The 16,530-nt window shown below is 45.8% G+C and overlaps 1 protein-coding gene across 1 annotated transcript; it reads right to left on the reverse strand.

Annotated features, from left to right (window-relative positions):
- Window positions 1-1,309: 1,309 nt before the first annotated feature.
- On the reverse strand, window positions 1,310-16,137 carry LOC104616155 (neurotrypsin-like). Its single transcript, XM_010290958.1, has 15 exons — window positions 16,066-16,137; window positions 14,473-14,518; window positions 12,827-13,063; window positions 11,365-11,488; window positions 10,471-10,646; window positions 9,809-9,956; window positions 8,809-8,987; window positions 8,251-8,392; window positions 6,970-7,172; window positions 5,837-5,978; window positions 5,373-5,578; window positions 4,747-4,825; window positions 4,378-4,500; window positions 3,556-3,836; window positions 1,310-1,859 (listed from the first exon to the last, which is right to left on the reverse strand). The coding sequence occupies exons 1-15, from the start codon at window positions 16,135-16,137 to the stop codon at window positions 1,549-1,551; spliced, it is 2,469 nt and encodes an 822-aa protein (XP_010289260.1). The 3' UTR covers window positions 1,310-1,548.
- Window positions 16,138-16,530: the final 393 nt, after the last annotated feature.

Raw genomic sequence — 16,530 nt, forward strand, 5'->3', positions numbered from 1 at the left:
TCTTCTCTCTGGCTTGTCTAACGCACAGCGAGAAGACACTGTGCGCTGCACAACCGTTAATGCACTTAGTCCTTCTGTCTATTTTTATATTTTTCTACCTACTTGAGAATAATACATTAATTTACAAAAGTGACTAAGGCCTAAGAGGCAACTCTGATCATTTGTTTGGATGAGAGAGGAAGAAGAAATTGAGGTATTCAATAACCGCTGCTTTCTCTCAGCATTATTTCTGTTCAGGCCAAGAACTAAAGCTTGATGGCACTGCTTGCATACCCTCGAGTTAAGCCAGTTTACTACCACTGAGAGGACTGAAAAGAGAAATAGTGCAAAGAAGAGAAGAGAGGAAGCATAGTCCAGGGTTGCAAAAATAGGACACACTCAGGAAAGCAGGAAGTTGCTTTGTAGCAACTGTTTTACACCTCAAGCAAATTACTCCCTGTGTGTGTTGTGTATCTATACACCAGGAGTATTTCTATGTTTCATAGGAGAACTGTGAACACAGAGATATTAAAGACTAACATCACAAATAAAGGGCAGCTAATAACCATGGTGAATAAGGTACCAAGAGAAAATTCTCACAGTGCTGTTAAATCATGACTCAACACCTGAATGTTTGAGACCAACATTACATTTGGATTTAAAGAAAAATAATGTGTCTGTCCACCCTTTTGAGATCACATTTTTAAGTTCTTCGTAGTAATCACAAGGGCAAGAAAGCTATTCTGTCTTAAAAATGGAAGATTTACTCTCACACCAACAACTGATTCTAAGAGATGCTGCTTTAAGGAAAAAAAAAAAACCCAACAAAAACAAACACAAAAGAACCACTATATTGAGAAAGCAGCAATAAAACCATAGCATCTGGCTACCGGAAATGTGTGATAGAGAATTACAGCAGACACTACACAGACACATATAGTCTGTATTACTAATACAGACACTTTAAAGGGATCATATAGGAGCAGACCTACTATTCAGAAGAGAAAAGGTTCCCCCTAGAGACATAACAGGGAAGGAAAAAACCCCAACTGTTGGCCTCAGCTTAGGTCAAATCTTCTGATTCCTGGAACTGAAGAGAGCTGTTATGAAAAAATATCTGAGGATTTCCACTATGTCAGAGCCTGGTGCCATCTTCCAAGCATCTCACCTCTTCTTGCAGCGTTTTTCAAGTGTGCAAACGTATAAAAACAGGAACAGATTTAGAGAGGCATGTATCTCTCCACTTCTACCGTTTCTGTGTGGCAGGGCAAAGGATCAAGTGTGATTGCATTACGGGACTCAGATAGTCAGAGCAACATAGACTTATTATTCTTACCAGTGTGCACCTGCTTTCTCTGCTGAGAGATTATGGACTAAAGTGAAACAAAAGACTTTAAAGAATCAGCCGTAACTGTTTTCCTCCCAGTTCTACATTAAAGTCTTTTCCCAACATCCAACAACAAAATAAATCTCCATTAGCCAGTCACAGGCCACAGGCCACAAGCCACAGCCTTCTGCTGCTGCAGGGCAAAAGGACCATACAATGAAGTTCCTAGAGCTCAGACATTGTCATTTTAGCTTGGTCACTTTCTTGATCCAGGGTACATATTTGCTGACCTTTGTGTACACACCGGGGGAATCCTTCCGACCACAGCCGTAACCCCAAGAAGTGATCCCCAAAATGATCCAGCGTCCGTTTGACCTCTGACACATGAGTGGCCCTCCACTGTCTCCTTGGCAGCTGTCCACTCGCTTATCTTCAGAGAGGTTCCCAGCACAAATCATGCGGTTAGTGAACTTCTGTCCATAACGGACCGCACAGTCTTCCCATGGGAGAAGAGGCACCACCCCCTGCAGCAGGGTTCTTGAATAGGACTTCCCTGGAACAGAACAGACCAGCCAGACCAAGTCACATACAGACAACAGCAGCGACCTAGAGCAACGGTGCTCCGTGCAAATACAGATATTTGTACACTGAATGTCAAGACTGCAGCACAGAAATAGGCCAAGCTCAGCATCTCTGAACCACCAGAACTTCAGAAAACAGTACTGCAAAGCTAGACCACAAAAAAGAGTTGTAAGATCAAAGAAATGGGGAAGAGGTTGAGAAAAAAGGTTAGATCAAAGGGTGAGTCTTACTCCTGGTTCTGCCAACAAGTAACTTGAACCTCTGAGTTCAAGGCTCTCTGAGCCTCCATTTCCTGCTCCGTAAAACAAGGACAGTGCTTTCTCAAGAAATAAATGCAGTAATATTTGTAAAGCGTTTAACCCTCAGAGAAGTTTTGGACGATGTTTCAGAGGCATCCAAATATTATTCAAAGGGAGCTCACTTCATCTTTGGCCGGGTTTGTCTCTATTTGCTCAAATCTCTTTATTACCCTAGATTTACTCAAAACATGAGGTTCATGTGCTATATTATAGTACGACCTTTCTGTGCCCAAGGTTTACGGTAAGCTCACAAGGTTGTAGGTAACTGCCCCTCTGTTTGGCAAAGCCAGGTTTGGTGCATGGGAGGGATTCTAGCTGTTAAGCCCCAGTACAGCTGAAGGAAGTTACATAGCTGGGTTGCTCCTTGATCCTCCCCAGACACCCCGAAGTGACACGTGCACCTGGTGCAACTGACTCCAAAGGCAAATGTATACTTGCAGTTAAACCCTTGGGGTAACAGCTAGGGGAACAGTTGGAATGGATGGGTAAGTTCAAAATCAACAGACAAGCTCCTGGGGCTATTTGCCTTTTGGCAGCAAGTCTTTCTGAACATACGGCTTTGCTCCAGTCATAGCAGTGCCAGAATGGCCTCCTTGCCCCCAGCCCTGTGTTGCACCTCTGATCCTCAAATGGGGGAGGACTGGACAAGCAGTTATAAAGCTTTGTTTAGAGTTTAAAGCTGTCTCCAGACCTTGCTAATGCATTCATGTCAGGACTCCACCAAGCCCAGCATCACCTTGAGAGAGTTAAGTATTTAATAATAAGTAATTTCTAGAATATTCCCTGCTCCCTTTTACCTAGGAAGCTCCATAGCAATGTGCTGAAAGAGGACAGGTACAGGCTGTCTCAAACCTAGTGCAGAAACTAGCCTCAGAGCCCAGCTGTCCCTGCTGCAATATCCAAGGAGATCGAGCAAGGTAGTCAGAGAGATTCCTTCCACCTCTAAGCGCCCCCCACAGTATCATGAAGAAGGCAGGAGGTCATGGAAACATGGGGGCCTCCCACAGGCCTTGTACACCAGCTCTGCACAGGCTGCTGCCTAAGTGTCTGCTGTGGGCAAACATGCGTGTAGAAAGGGGAAGAAAGAGAAGGCTGTGGCCAGATGGCAGCATTGCTCTCCCACCCAGCTTCAGAGGGATGCTATGGCAACCCAAATGTCCACCATGGGCTCAAGAAGCCTCAAAATCAGAAAAAACCACAATGGCATAAAAATCACCTAACCTCCCTGCTCCTTAACACCATGTGCTGGCACAGACATAGGAGCAGTAAGAACGTGGCCTTGAGTTGTGCAGACAAATTAATGGCCCATGTAGGCTCCTGAACTCAGACTCCCCCATCTTTCTTGCCCCTCAAAGCCCCATCACTCACCTGTGTCTCCCCAGCCAGAGATGATGCAGGCTTGCCTGTTGATGTCAGACTTCTCTTTCCTGTTGGGCAGGCAGACAGGCAGAACATGGCGATTGAAGGAGACACAGTGCCCCTCTCTGCCTCGCATCCGGACCAGGGCAATGTCATTGTCATTGCTGCCAGCCCAGTAGTTCCTGTGGAGGATGATCCGCTCCACAGGCAGTTCCCTCTCAAACTCATCCTTCACACCTGTGTGATAATCTCCCACTCGCAGCAGGTAGCGCCGCACATCAACACCAAACCTGGAGAAAAATAGACTCAAGATCTTGATACTCCTGCTAAGAGAGAAACAGACTCACACAAGTCTCAGTTGCTATGAGACTGAACCACCTCCTCACAAACTGATAAAACACTGCCAGCTACAGGACTGTGGGACCTCTTTAGCAGATGTGATAATGACAGCTATTGCAGTCAATGGGTGTCCCAAATCACTATTTACCACACACAGGACTTTTTTTCCTATAGAAAGAGCTACAATAGTTGCAACAGGCTTGTGACCTTATCTGTTCACAGTTCCTTAAAGCACTGAAGAATGGCAAAATGCTGGTTCCCTTTAAGTTGTAAAGCCTCAAAGTTAAGAGGGCAGGTGTAAGCAGTGAAGGATAAAGCAAGCCTATATTGAGTCATCCCCATAAGTGCGCCAAGATCACACACATCATAACCTGAAGGTCTTGGTTTAGAAACTTTGCTCATGTGCTTCCACTGGGCTGGGAGGATAACCTTGTATGAGGTTATCTTGTTCATCGTTGAGTATCCCTTGAGGCTCCCCACTCACAAACTCACCTTTTGAAGCAGTGGGCTGCAGTCACTACCCAGCAGCTGCTGATCAGTGTTGCTCCACACAGCAGACGGGAATCTCGATGAAAACCCTTCAACCGTAGTGAGGCCTGCCACGGCCAACTGCCTCTGAAGAAGAAACAGAGAAACAATGGGTGTCACACATAGGAGCTGTTTTCCTCTTTTCCCATCCACTCTGCCCTATCTGGGCTCAGCTGGCATGCATCCTTCCATAGATAGGCCCACTGGTTCAAATCCAGTTAAAAAATCACCAGTGAAAATGTGTTAATGTGCTCAGGATTTGCCAGGCTATTTCCAGAGACTGTAGGAATGCTGGAACCAGTTCTGGCTTTCCCAGCAAGTACAGGGTGGTACCTGAGAGACTTGTTTCCACCTATGATCCTCTTCTTGCGACGGTGAAGCAGGCGCATCCCACACACACCAGACGCTGGACCTGCACAGCAAAGTTAGAGCAGCTGAAGGTAGATACCATCAGCTTAAGTATCAACAATTGCTGTCACAGGGCCAAATACCATTCACCTTCCCTGAGGGCATTAAGCCTGATGGTAGTTGAACATACTGTGTTGTGCATATGGAATTCATAGGAGATTTGATCCTATAGGTTTCCTCAGTTTTGGTGAAGATGCTTACCTGCAGTACCTGTAGTCTTATGCCAGGAATGGGGGTGGGGACACCTATACAGCTAGTTCTTTAGTACTCTAAAACCCAAAGTTTTCTCATGGTTACTGCTCTAAGAAACTTGGGGACTTGGCTGTGGGGAAGTTCTGCACGCTCAAAGGCCTGACGTGGGTGAAGCACCCTGTTCTCCTAAGAAGAGACAATGAAATCAAGGAAAAAGTAGGAGGTGCAGGACAAGACATGCTTATTTTGTAGGTCAAGTTTCAGCCAAAGAGAAGAACTGCAAGGAAAAAGCATAAAAGCATGCAAAGATACTACAACTGGAGCTCCAGGTTTCTGCATAGAAGAAGTAGGCATGTCACCTGTTCTCCTGATATCTTGGACCTTCTCTTCCACATAGTCACAGATCACACCGGCATCCTCACTGTGCCAACAGCTGTGAATCCCGGTGTCAGGCCTGACACATTGCCCCAGGGTGTGCTCCGTGCCACTGCATTCTATGTTGTCCAGATGGATGGGCCCATGGCCTTCACCAAAATAAGCCATTGCCCTGGCTTTTGCTGTACCACTGCAATTAAAGAGAGAGTGGCTAATCTGCAGTAAGCAGGAGGCAGGTGAACCTGAAGCACCAGCACATTTTAAGAGAAATAATATTTACGTGTCACTCCACACACAGACAGTAAGTACAGTGAAAATGGGACCCTACTCCCTCAAGCATATGTGGGTATGCCAAAACTAAGAAACAAAGCCCCCAGAAATAGGTCCAGAAAGAAGGAATCCCCAAGAGCTGTTTCTATCTGTAAGATGCATATACCAGAGCTCTTACCTGAATCCCAGTTGCCTGCAAACTACTGCAGCGTCTCTGTCTGTCCAGCCATCATCACAGACACTGCCCCATTGCCCATTCAGGAATACCTCAACCCGCCCCTCCTTGGTGCTTTCTCCATCCACCAGCCGCACGGGAGGCCCTGCAGGATGGGTTGCTGCAAGCAAAAACACCAGAGAGTGTGAGGTGCCCAGAACTTGGGTTCTATAGGAAAAAAATGAATCCCAGATACCAGTAAGCTTAAAAAGAAGAAAAAAGGAAAAAAAGAGTGTTTCTCTATTGAAGACATTTTACCTCGGTTGCTGAATCAGAAGACTACATGTTAATTTACTTAATACATACTGGAAATCATTAGTGGATCATATTCTGAAAGCTGAATAAAGAGGAGAACAAGAACAGAAGGAAAGTTATTAACTCCTGAGCCAAGAGTGGACAAGCTTAAACATGCCTGGGAAAGAAATCCATTAAATTATAGAACTATTACATTATTCTAAACAAGAGAAGAGTTCTACATCCAGGAAAAACAAAAAAATTGGATGCTGTCTATTTCAATAAAAAATGTCTGACAAACTGGAAAGTCTCCTGTAGCAGGGAAAAGGGAGAGTACCAGGCCCTCATATAAATAAGGAAATTATGCTAACTTGAAATACATGCACTATTTTAATTAAGTGTGCCATTCATAAAAGAGAGTGCAGATTTCCACTCAATAGCCCCTCTGAAGTCCTCTTATCTTGGTAAGGTGTGATACTAACATAACTATACCAGTTTTCTGAAGGGTCTAGTTAAAGGGGTCCTGTGTTCCCACAGACATGGGGCTGAGGCGTCTCATCAGTGAGCAATAGCACACTAAAGCAGCCACTGTTCCTCAGCCTCTCAGGTTTGTTTTAGAGACTGCCAACACAATTCTCTCCAGTTTCAGTTTCTCTGTAGGTCTGGCCATAGGTCTGGTGGAGCCACAGCTCTGTGGCTCTGCCCCAAGACAGACAGGACTTGTTCCTAGCAGCCCTCCTCAAAAAGCAGCCCCCTCACTGAAACAGCACAGGGGAAACTCCCACATCTGCCAGAGCTTCCAAAGGAACAGACCAGCAGGTGACACCTCGCCACCATCCAGGGCAAGAGGCAAGGCAAGTTACCCAGGCTGCCATCCATGACTGTGTTGCTCTCTGGGGAACAGCGGACTCCCACATCCTCGGCGTGTGAGCAGTCATGCTGCCCCCAGTTGCTGTGGGGACAGTCCAGGAGGGACAGTTCTGTCCCCACACAAACCACATCATCCAGTAAAATAAAGCCTTGGCCAGCAGCATAGTCCCCTTCAGAGGCCAGGGTAGCAGGACCACTAGAGGAAGGAAACAGAACATAACATCAGACTCATTAAAACTCATTAACCCCATAGGGGGACCCAAGCTCAGACCCAAAGGGAAACTCCCCTGCAGAGCTCAACTGTGATATCAGTGGCCTCCTGACCTAAACCACTCAGTGACACACAGGATGGCAACCAAGCAACTTGGAAATCTCACCAGCTTCAGTTTTCAGGGAGGCCCGCTCAGACCAATCCATTTTCTAGTGTCTGGTCAAAGGCACAGTCATAGTAGCACAGAGGGCCAGCTATATCACAGAGGCTGCTTTGTAGACATGACACCAGGTACATCAATGTGGGGAGTAGCTAGCAGAGGAGGCGTCAAAAACATCAACATTTAAGTAATTCTACTTCTTTTTATAAGAAGCAGCTACCTGGAATTGAAATGCAGAAAGCTGCAAACTTTTAGGCACTACAAGATACGACAAACACAGTATGCAGCTGAACCCAAAGGGAAGAATTTAGTTTAGTCTATAAAGCTGAAATTTTACAAGGATACCCTAATGATATTAAAAAATCTACAAAAAAAAAATTCACTGGCTCCAAGACTACAGTATTCTGACTTAAATCTTCCCCAAACTCATACGTGGAGGGATGACAGTTCAGCAACAGGCTGAAAGAAATGCATTACGAAAATCCCTAATACTACCCTTTTTTTTTGCCCTGATGGTCTTCGGTCAACTACTGAAGCAGGTGATATGTTTAGCTGGCAGAGCAGAGGGGGTGTCAGTGCTGAGCTGAAACACCTGCAAATTTAAGGATTGTTAGGAGAACTTTCTGACTTTGGTAAGGGTTTCATAAAGACAGTATCAAGCCTGGTACCTGCTTTCAAAACAGGCCGAGGCAAGAGATAAAGATTCATTTTTTTTCGCCTTAGAATAAAGGGGAATACCTTGGATACCTATTAATCTTTTCTGAATAAAGTTGTATAATGGTAATAACCATTTTAACAAAGACAGCATTGAAGGATTAAGGTCCAGCCTACCCCAGTGAAGGGTGATGGAATCTAATCCTTGAAATTAGGAAGCACAGACACTACATACACTCTCAGTCCTACCTGAAGCCCAGCTGCCTGCAGACCACCTGGGCACTGAGGTCTGTCCAGCCATCATCGCATACTGTGCCCCAGTCTCCATTGTAATAAACTTCTACCCTGCCTTCGCTGGGGCTGCGGCCACCAGCCAGCCTGACAGTTCCCTCTGCAAGGGGTGGGAGAAGGAAAGGTCAGCACTCAGCCAGGGAAAAAGGAAACAGCCTATGCCCCATTGCTGAAGTCTCTGTACAGCCCATGAGTGAAAGAAACCAAAGACACAGATATCTGTGGGTACTCAAAAAACAAACATTCATTACTCCCAAACATGCCCATCTGTCAGGGAAGGATTCACCTCAGCCTTTCCATGCCATCTGTGGAAAGCCATGGGAACACCACCAAGCCTGGCTCTGATCCATTCCCACTTGCTGCTTGCTCTCTGCCTCCACATCTGGCAGCCCTTATGGGAGCCGTACACGGAAGGCCTGCAGGATCCTGAAGCAGGGGGGTTATCTGCTGAGCAAGTCGTGTAATATGGGAGTAAGACCAGCCGCGTCTGACTGGCATAGAGCTGTAGGTTTGTACCTGTGAAAGGGTCACAGGAGACCCCAGCATCTTCAATGTGGTCACAGTTCTGCTGTCCCCACTCACTCTTCTTGCACTGGTCAAGCGAGAGTTCATTGCCTGAGCACTCCACTTCATCCAGCAGGATTGGGCCAGGCCCCTGCCCATAGTGAGCCCATGACAAGGCTTTTGGGTTCCCACTACAAACGTTACAGACACACATGCTCAGTGAGGAAAGGTCACAGCCTTGTGCCCTCAGATTCTGCCTTGCACAAGGACTCTCCTATGCTAGGTCAGTGTCCTCCCATAGATAATCTGTATTTCTGACACAGTGGTGTTGCCAACCGTTAACAGAGTTACATTATTCGAAAGTCTTTGAGACCTTCCAATACATAACAAAAATGTGCCTGCAACATGAACAGTTCAGACAGTTGGGGAGTTCTGAGGACGTTTCAATCTCAGTAACAGGCAAAACTCCCAAAGTTTGAGGGATCTCAAACTTGAATCATCTGTTTTAAACAATTCTGCATGGATGTGATTTTCAAGAATGCTCAGTATACAACAGCTCCCATGTTAAGTGCTGAATGGCACACAGAAGAATGAGGTGATCTCTCTTGCTTTCCTGTCTGAAGAGGATAAGGGCAGTCAGTGAAACTGGAGGTGTTTAAACTTAACCAAGTAAGAAACTGCAGTTCACATATGGAAATTACCATGACAAGTTATCACTGAGGCCAAGAAGATTTGCATTAGGACATGTGTGCAAAAATAATGAACGGGGATAAACACAAACAAACCTTAGACAGGGATGTACCGACTCTTTTTTTCCACAGCACAAACCCATAAAACTGACAGGAATTAAGTACAAAATCCCTTTATAGGATGTTTAGTCCAGAATTCTCTTTCCTAGGCTTTCTGTGTACCTCCTATAGAAAGGGCAGGTACTCTAGTGAAAGGACATGCTGTCATGTTCTTCATCCTGCTTACTTCTGTTACCCTCCATGACATACAGCGGGGAAATTACCTGAGTCCCAGCTGCCTGCAGACTACTTCAGCGTCTCGGTCATCCCACTGGTCGTCACAGATGGTACCCCACTTGCCATCATGGTATACCTCCACTCGCCCTTCAAAGCTCTCCTTTCCCCCAACTAAACGCAGAGGGGCACCTACACCTGTGCTTCAAGAAATGGAAAGAGAGCACAACAGAACAAGACAGAGACAAAGCACATCTGGAAGTTCAGGGCGTAGAACCATTCACCAGCCAGAAGAGCTCTTGGGATGCTCTCGTCCCGCCCTACCACATTCTCCCCTCTAGACCCACCAGAAGCATCTGTGATTGCAGCCCACAGTACAGGGTACTGCTGGTCCAGGGATGGCTCTTTAACTGGCTGCTACAGTGACTAGGACTTTGCTGCCTGCAGACAAAAGTCTGGTTTGATAAAAAGGGGATGTGGTCACAAGCAACAGCCATCTTTCAGTGATTGTAGAAGTATGCCCACTCTGAGTATTTGGGATTGGGAAAGGATGTATAATTTTCCACTGGAAGGAAGATAACCACCTGTATAGCAGGTGAAAGAAGAACATGCTCCAATGATTTGCCCTCCACAGCTTCACGACCTTAGATTTTACATCTTATCAGCAACACTGATGCAAGAAACAGGGAGTGAACGTCCCCTGGAGATTTACCTTCTGGAGGGACACAGGTTACCATGGCACTGCCCTGGTTACAAGCTCCTGACATAGCTTTCCGATAGCCACATTGCAGCAGGGCTTTCTCATCCCCATGGCAGTTTGCTGACTTCAGGTGCAGGGGAACAGGCCACAGTCCAGCATGACTCTTCTTTCCAGCTGTGCCGATCTCACTGGTACAGAGAATTCAGAGTGATGAAATGCTGTAGCACTGCTTGATTTACAAGTTCCCCTCAGTTCTTGAGACTCTCCAGTCCGGTTGTGCCATTTCACATGCCAGTGAGCCTGGCTGATTGGGAGTGCATAAAGGTGTGGCCATTCACAGTCTAATGGGAAAGCACAAGCAAGCACAAAGCACTTCCCACCACCTAACCCATTTTGTATTCCTACTTACTGCAGAGGAGTCGGCCTGGTCAGAAACAGCACCCTTGTTTGAGAATGATGAACAAACTCATCAACAGATTCAAACATCCAAATATCTGAATCACCTTCTTCCTTCTCTGTGGACCTTATCTCCTTGCTACTTGGAAGTTTGAAGGTCTAAATCCCAGATTCCCAAAGAGGAATTTCTCAAAATTTCTATTAGATCACTACAGTAACTCCAGCGGGTAATACCGAAAAGGGGATACAATCTCACAGCTCACTCATCACAGTCTGTAGCACCAAGCAGAAACTACTGTTTTAAAATATTCTTGCAAATGCTGATTGAGGTTGGGCATAGCTACAGAAAGAAAGAAGTACAAAAGGACCCTCGTAAGTGGGAAATGAGCCCACAAAATAAAATCCTCTCCCCCAGCCAACACACGGTGCCAGAGGGACTGTAACCACAGAGGCTGTTCTTTCAAAGGCCACATGAGCATGTAACTCCCACAATCAGACTGATGCTCCCACCTGAGACCTAGTTGCCTGCAAACAACACTGGCATCCCAGTCAGTCCAGTGGTCAGCACAGATGGTGCCCCAGAGTCCATTGAAGTACAGCTCCACGCTACTATCTTCAGCCAACCGCACAGCACCTTCAAAGAGAGAAAAAAAAAAAGAAAAAAGCTGTTATGTTCTGATGGAGGTTTCAGACCAGCAAGTCTTGGACTTGCATGTAGCTGAGCTGAACTGCACTTGGCTTCTCTCATCCCTGTTTTGCTGGTGTTGTCACTGAAGTGACTTGTATGGAGGAGTGCAGGACGTAGCACCTTCCCAGTTCCATCAATGGCTGCTTGGGACAATGGCTGGTGCTATGTTCTTTTCAAAGCCCTGGTAATATCGGCAGGAAGCTCAGCTTCTGCCACAGTTCCTGGATCCTCCTTCTGTGAAATGGTGGTGATTTTACATGCTACCTTGAAAAGGTGTATGGAAATGGCAGGCTCTCTAATTCCTTCTGACACTCCACTGATTTATTTTTCATTGACCACCTCACCTGTGAGACTCACTGTTGCTACAGCTAGATGTTCAGTAACAGCAGGTGAATCCTCTTTAATTTCTCTAAGAAAAGCAAGTGCCAATGTAAATGCACTTTCAACTCCCCTTGCACTACAAATACCTACCACCGTTTAGAAAGCACATCTCCTCACTCAGTTATGTATTGGGAGAAGGATACACCTTCTGTCTGTAGTACCTCAGTGCAGGCACACGGCACAACTACACTTGTATCCTTCACTTTAATGAAGCCATCTTTGAAAGAACTTCCATTGGCAAGAGAAAAAGACTTTGTGATTTCATTTATTAAACTGGTACTTCATCCGTTCCACAAAATGTAGGAAAAGCAAGGAAGGTCAGAAAACAGGAGAACAAACAAAACATTTTCAAGAATGTTGCACTAGAGTCAGCGCACTGAGAGAGCTCAGCTCCCTTGCATGCCTCAAAGTAAGCAGCAGTCCTTGTGTCAGCACTGTGAGGAATTTTAAAGCAAGCCTATCACCTACTTTGCCACAGAAGGTTTACAAACCCAGCCACAGAAGTTTATATCTTGTTATATTTGAACTGCTACACTTACATGAAGAGAGCTCTGATATGGACACTTAAGGAGCAGGAGTGGGTTGTTTTCCACATAACTTAAACTATTTTCAAAGTGGCATATATTAGCAAAAAAAAAGTCATCTCCTTGTATGAGAATAAAAACATCCATACACGCCATTATGGCTACAGCAGCTTAAATCCACCCCCTACTATATACAGACGTTCTTCTCCCACACAGGCTAGTCTATAGTCCTAATTATTTTGGCAATTTGGGACAGTTACTGTACTATGCTTCTTTCACAGGGTGTCCCACTTGCTGCTTGCAAGTCTGTGCAGCACACGTTTCTGGCCTGAGCCCCCCGAGACAATGCAGCCTGGGTGGGACACACAGCTGCCCTTACCTTGCTTACAGTTGCAGTTAGCCCAGCTGATGGCCCCTGATGCAAGCCGGTAGAAGCACCAGGGTGTAGTTCCCCCCTCCGGGTTCCTGCAGTGGTTGTGGTCCCCCAAGCCACGGTCTGGGTACTGCTGAACATAATCGGGGAACTCGGCCCAGTTGAGGCACTCTGCCCCAGCCTCAGTGACCGCAAGTGAGCCATTGTAATATCCAAGAGGTCCGACACCACACAAGTTGGATGCTGGGCACAGGAAGGGAGCTGTTAGCATCACTTAAGACATCACACGCTGAAGCTCAGACAGTGTGGGAGACACCAGCTGATCTCCTGAAACACCTCCCATGTCTACGGTCTTGATTACTACTTTCTTGATTTCAATTCTATCACTCTTCAAGGCAGCTGCTCAAAGACTGTTTATAATATGAACTATATAAAAAACAAATTGATCTGAAAGTCATGAACTGCCCAGACAAACCTTTGAAATGTGTTAACACTGGGCCCAAACATGGAAAATTTGAACTGGTTCCCATTACCGTTTATTTCAAATAGATGTATTCACTTACTCTGGAGCAGCACTTGAGTCTCGCACACACTCCTCCACTTCCTTCCCCACCTGCTTTGGCACCTGAATAAGATACTCTTAAATTTCCTCCTAGGCTCTTTAGAAGATTAATTGCCTGTCTAAATTGATTGAAACTGAGAGGACTTTAAAATTAGCTATAATTTCATTCTATACAGCAGAAAGGTGGGAAATGACATTGTATTTCATTGTATGTATGTTCGCTATCCACATTAGCACATCACCTGGCTTATCTGAACTTGGCCAATATAGGCCAATGGAAGGGAAAGGGAATATATTTTGGGAGAAGTACAGGTGCCAATGTTCCAGGCCAGTGCCCATGAGAAATATCTCATGCAAAGAAACCCCAAAATTAATGTAATATGGTCTTTAACAAAACAATAAAACTCTTAATTCATGACCCTGAAATAAGAAAGAGGGAAACTCGATTCTGTGTGAGGGTGGGCTTTTTAGAGCCCATAACATGGGAAGACCAGACTCAGAAAGGAATAACAGTTACAGCTCTGTTCACTGAAAAAAGAAAAAGATGACAACACCTTCAGAAAACCCTTCAGCCCTAAAGACACATAGGGCAAACAGCAAGGGTACAAAGAAACTTTGCCTCATGCCAGTTGCCTTCCAGCTGTTGCCAAGCCCAGAGGGGGTAAGTGACAGCTGAAGGTTAACTGCAAGGTACAAAACCGAGAAGCAGTTACAGGTAGGTGCCTGGAAAACACACTGTGCGCTTTGCATCAACTGGGACCCTCAGAGGGGGTGCATGAGAATTCAGTAGTTATTAGAGTGGAGGAAAGGTAAGCATGCAAAAAAGACTGAGGCAGAGAAAGAGATGAAAGGAAAAGAACATCTGGGAGGAGTAGAGAACTTCAAGAGTATTATGCATGAAGAAAAGAAAGTGGTCTGACCATTTTGGGGAAGGAGATAAACAGACATTGAGGCAGGAGAAAACACTGAAGAAGTAATGGAAAGAAAGGAAGAACACCAGGTAGCAGTGGTTCGTCGTACCTATGGTCTCAGATCACCACTGCAGGAAAGAATCTGCCCGATGACTGAATTAATAACTTCTTGTTCTTACCTGCACTCTGCAAATGGTTTTGGTTGGGCTGGGATCCCAGGAAAATCTGGGAAAAGAAACAGAACAAAAGCAGAGAGATAATTATCCGATGAAATAAACATGGGCATGTCCTAAAAGCAGCTCAGTCTTTTGCTGCTTTAGGCAAACACACCCTAGTAACCAGCTTCTTCCTCACTCTCCCCATTGCTCCTCTTCAAATCCAATCACAGCTCTGCCCACTAACAGCAAAAGGAGTAATTACTGGCCTGCAGAGATTTACCCTTGATCTAAGCACTACGTTACAGGGCTCTGCTTGTTCTTTTCAATAGAATTAAGCCTGAGCAATATGCCTATGGATAGAAAAGCTAGAAGAAAATCGTGACCAGTAAGAAAAATAATGAATAACCACTCATTGTCTCTCCATTTATAGGACAAGCCACCTATGGCCACAGAAGCAAATAGAGCTATATCTATGTGGCAGAATGATGCCCCCAGGGATCCCTGTTAAAATAGTAATAACCATCTATGTACAAAGTGGGAAACACCTAAAGAAGAAAATGCAACAAGGCTTTATGAGTGTTTTGGTTTTAATATATGAGAATATGATATGTCCTATGGTATTATTATCCAAATGGGGTTAAATAGCTAAGAAAAAAAAATATGAAACAAAGCCCCCAGAATTCCAGCATCCTGTCTGGCCCCAAAACTGCATTTCCTCTTATAGGCAGTATTTTTGGTGGTTAGAACTTGACTGCTGGCTGAGAGATAACGATCTCCACTCAACACCATTACATGGAGTGCAGGCAGGTGCACGATCTTCACAGACTCAGAGTGAAAAGAAACTGTTCATGCTTCTGCTAGCATCTTGTAGTTTAATTCATTATTTCAAAGCTCTTTGCAAAGACAGGAAAGTGAGCTAAGCTACACTTTTGTGACTGCACCGAACAGGTGACTGAGCCACAGTCCAGGTCCCCCGACTCCTAGCTTTTAGTGTGCACCTGCACACACACGTAAGCCTGCAGGCAATAGAGGGATCGGTTGGACTAGTAACAGGCTATATATGAAAGCCTGAACCTGCTCTTCTTGGAGATAGACCATAAATGAAAGAACTGCAGTCCAAATAATACGCTTGCTTTCTAATGGAAGATTAGTAGCTGCCAGTTCCCATGGCAGCTTCCAAAATCCCATGACGCTGACCATCACCACCACCAAATTTAAGTGCAAACAGCCTGTGCTGCAGTCACTGCCCCAGGTCCGTGTGGCTATAAATCATCTGTCCACAACAGCAACAGGCATAATCAGTCAATCAGCAAAGAACAGAAACAAAGCATCTCTCCTGCCAGGGTCACTGCAGCGCCTGAGAAACATAGGAAACCTGAGCCAAAGCATCTGCAAGCCCTTGTGTATCCTGCTTTCCTGCTTTGTTTCCTTTCCTGAATTTCTTATGCATAATGAAATAAATCCCTCCCCAAGCCCCCAGCCCTTCCCAGGGACCACAGCTGCCTAGACGCTTTGGAAAACATATTCAAGTAATAACAAGATTCACTTCCAGTGAAGACACTAGAAGAGCCATGTGACTTCTTAGAAGCAGAGAGAAGAATAACCATTTCTTACCTCCACACATCTGAGACAGGATAACAGACTCGAGAGCTCTACCAGGAGCCCGAGTACTTTGGGGATCTCCATCTCTTCTGTACAGAGTGGGCTGAAGCTTCTTCAAGCTTCACATTCTGGTTCGGCTGCCGGGCTCAGCCGCTGCCCTCGCCCCGGGCTCTGCAGCTGGGTCTCCCTGGGAGCCGGGCCCTATCCGCTCCGCACCGGGGTGCCGCTTCCATTTCTCCGCAGGGAAAGGATCCAAGTTCCCAACAGCATCCTAGAATTTCACTTTCTCCTTCCTCTCCTCATCTCTCCTCCTTGATTCTTCTCTTCGGAAAGGCGAAAAAGAAGGGAGAGAAATAAGGGAGGAGAACATGCCCCAGAATTTCTCTAGCTGGAGGCGGCAAGCGCAGGCGGGTGGGGCGCAGCCCTCAGCCCGCTCCCGCTGTCCCTCCCTCTCCCTCAGTCTCCCTCCTTCCCTCC

Source organism: Phaethon lepturus, unplaced genomic scaffold (genome assembly GCF_000687285.1).
Source record: "Phaethon lepturus isolate BGI_N335 unplaced genomic scaffold, ASM68728v1 scaffold26047, whole genome shotgun sequence".
NCBI classification, from domain to species: Eukaryota; Metazoa; Chordata; class Aves; order Phaethontiformes; family Phaethontidae; genus Phaethon; species Phaethon lepturus.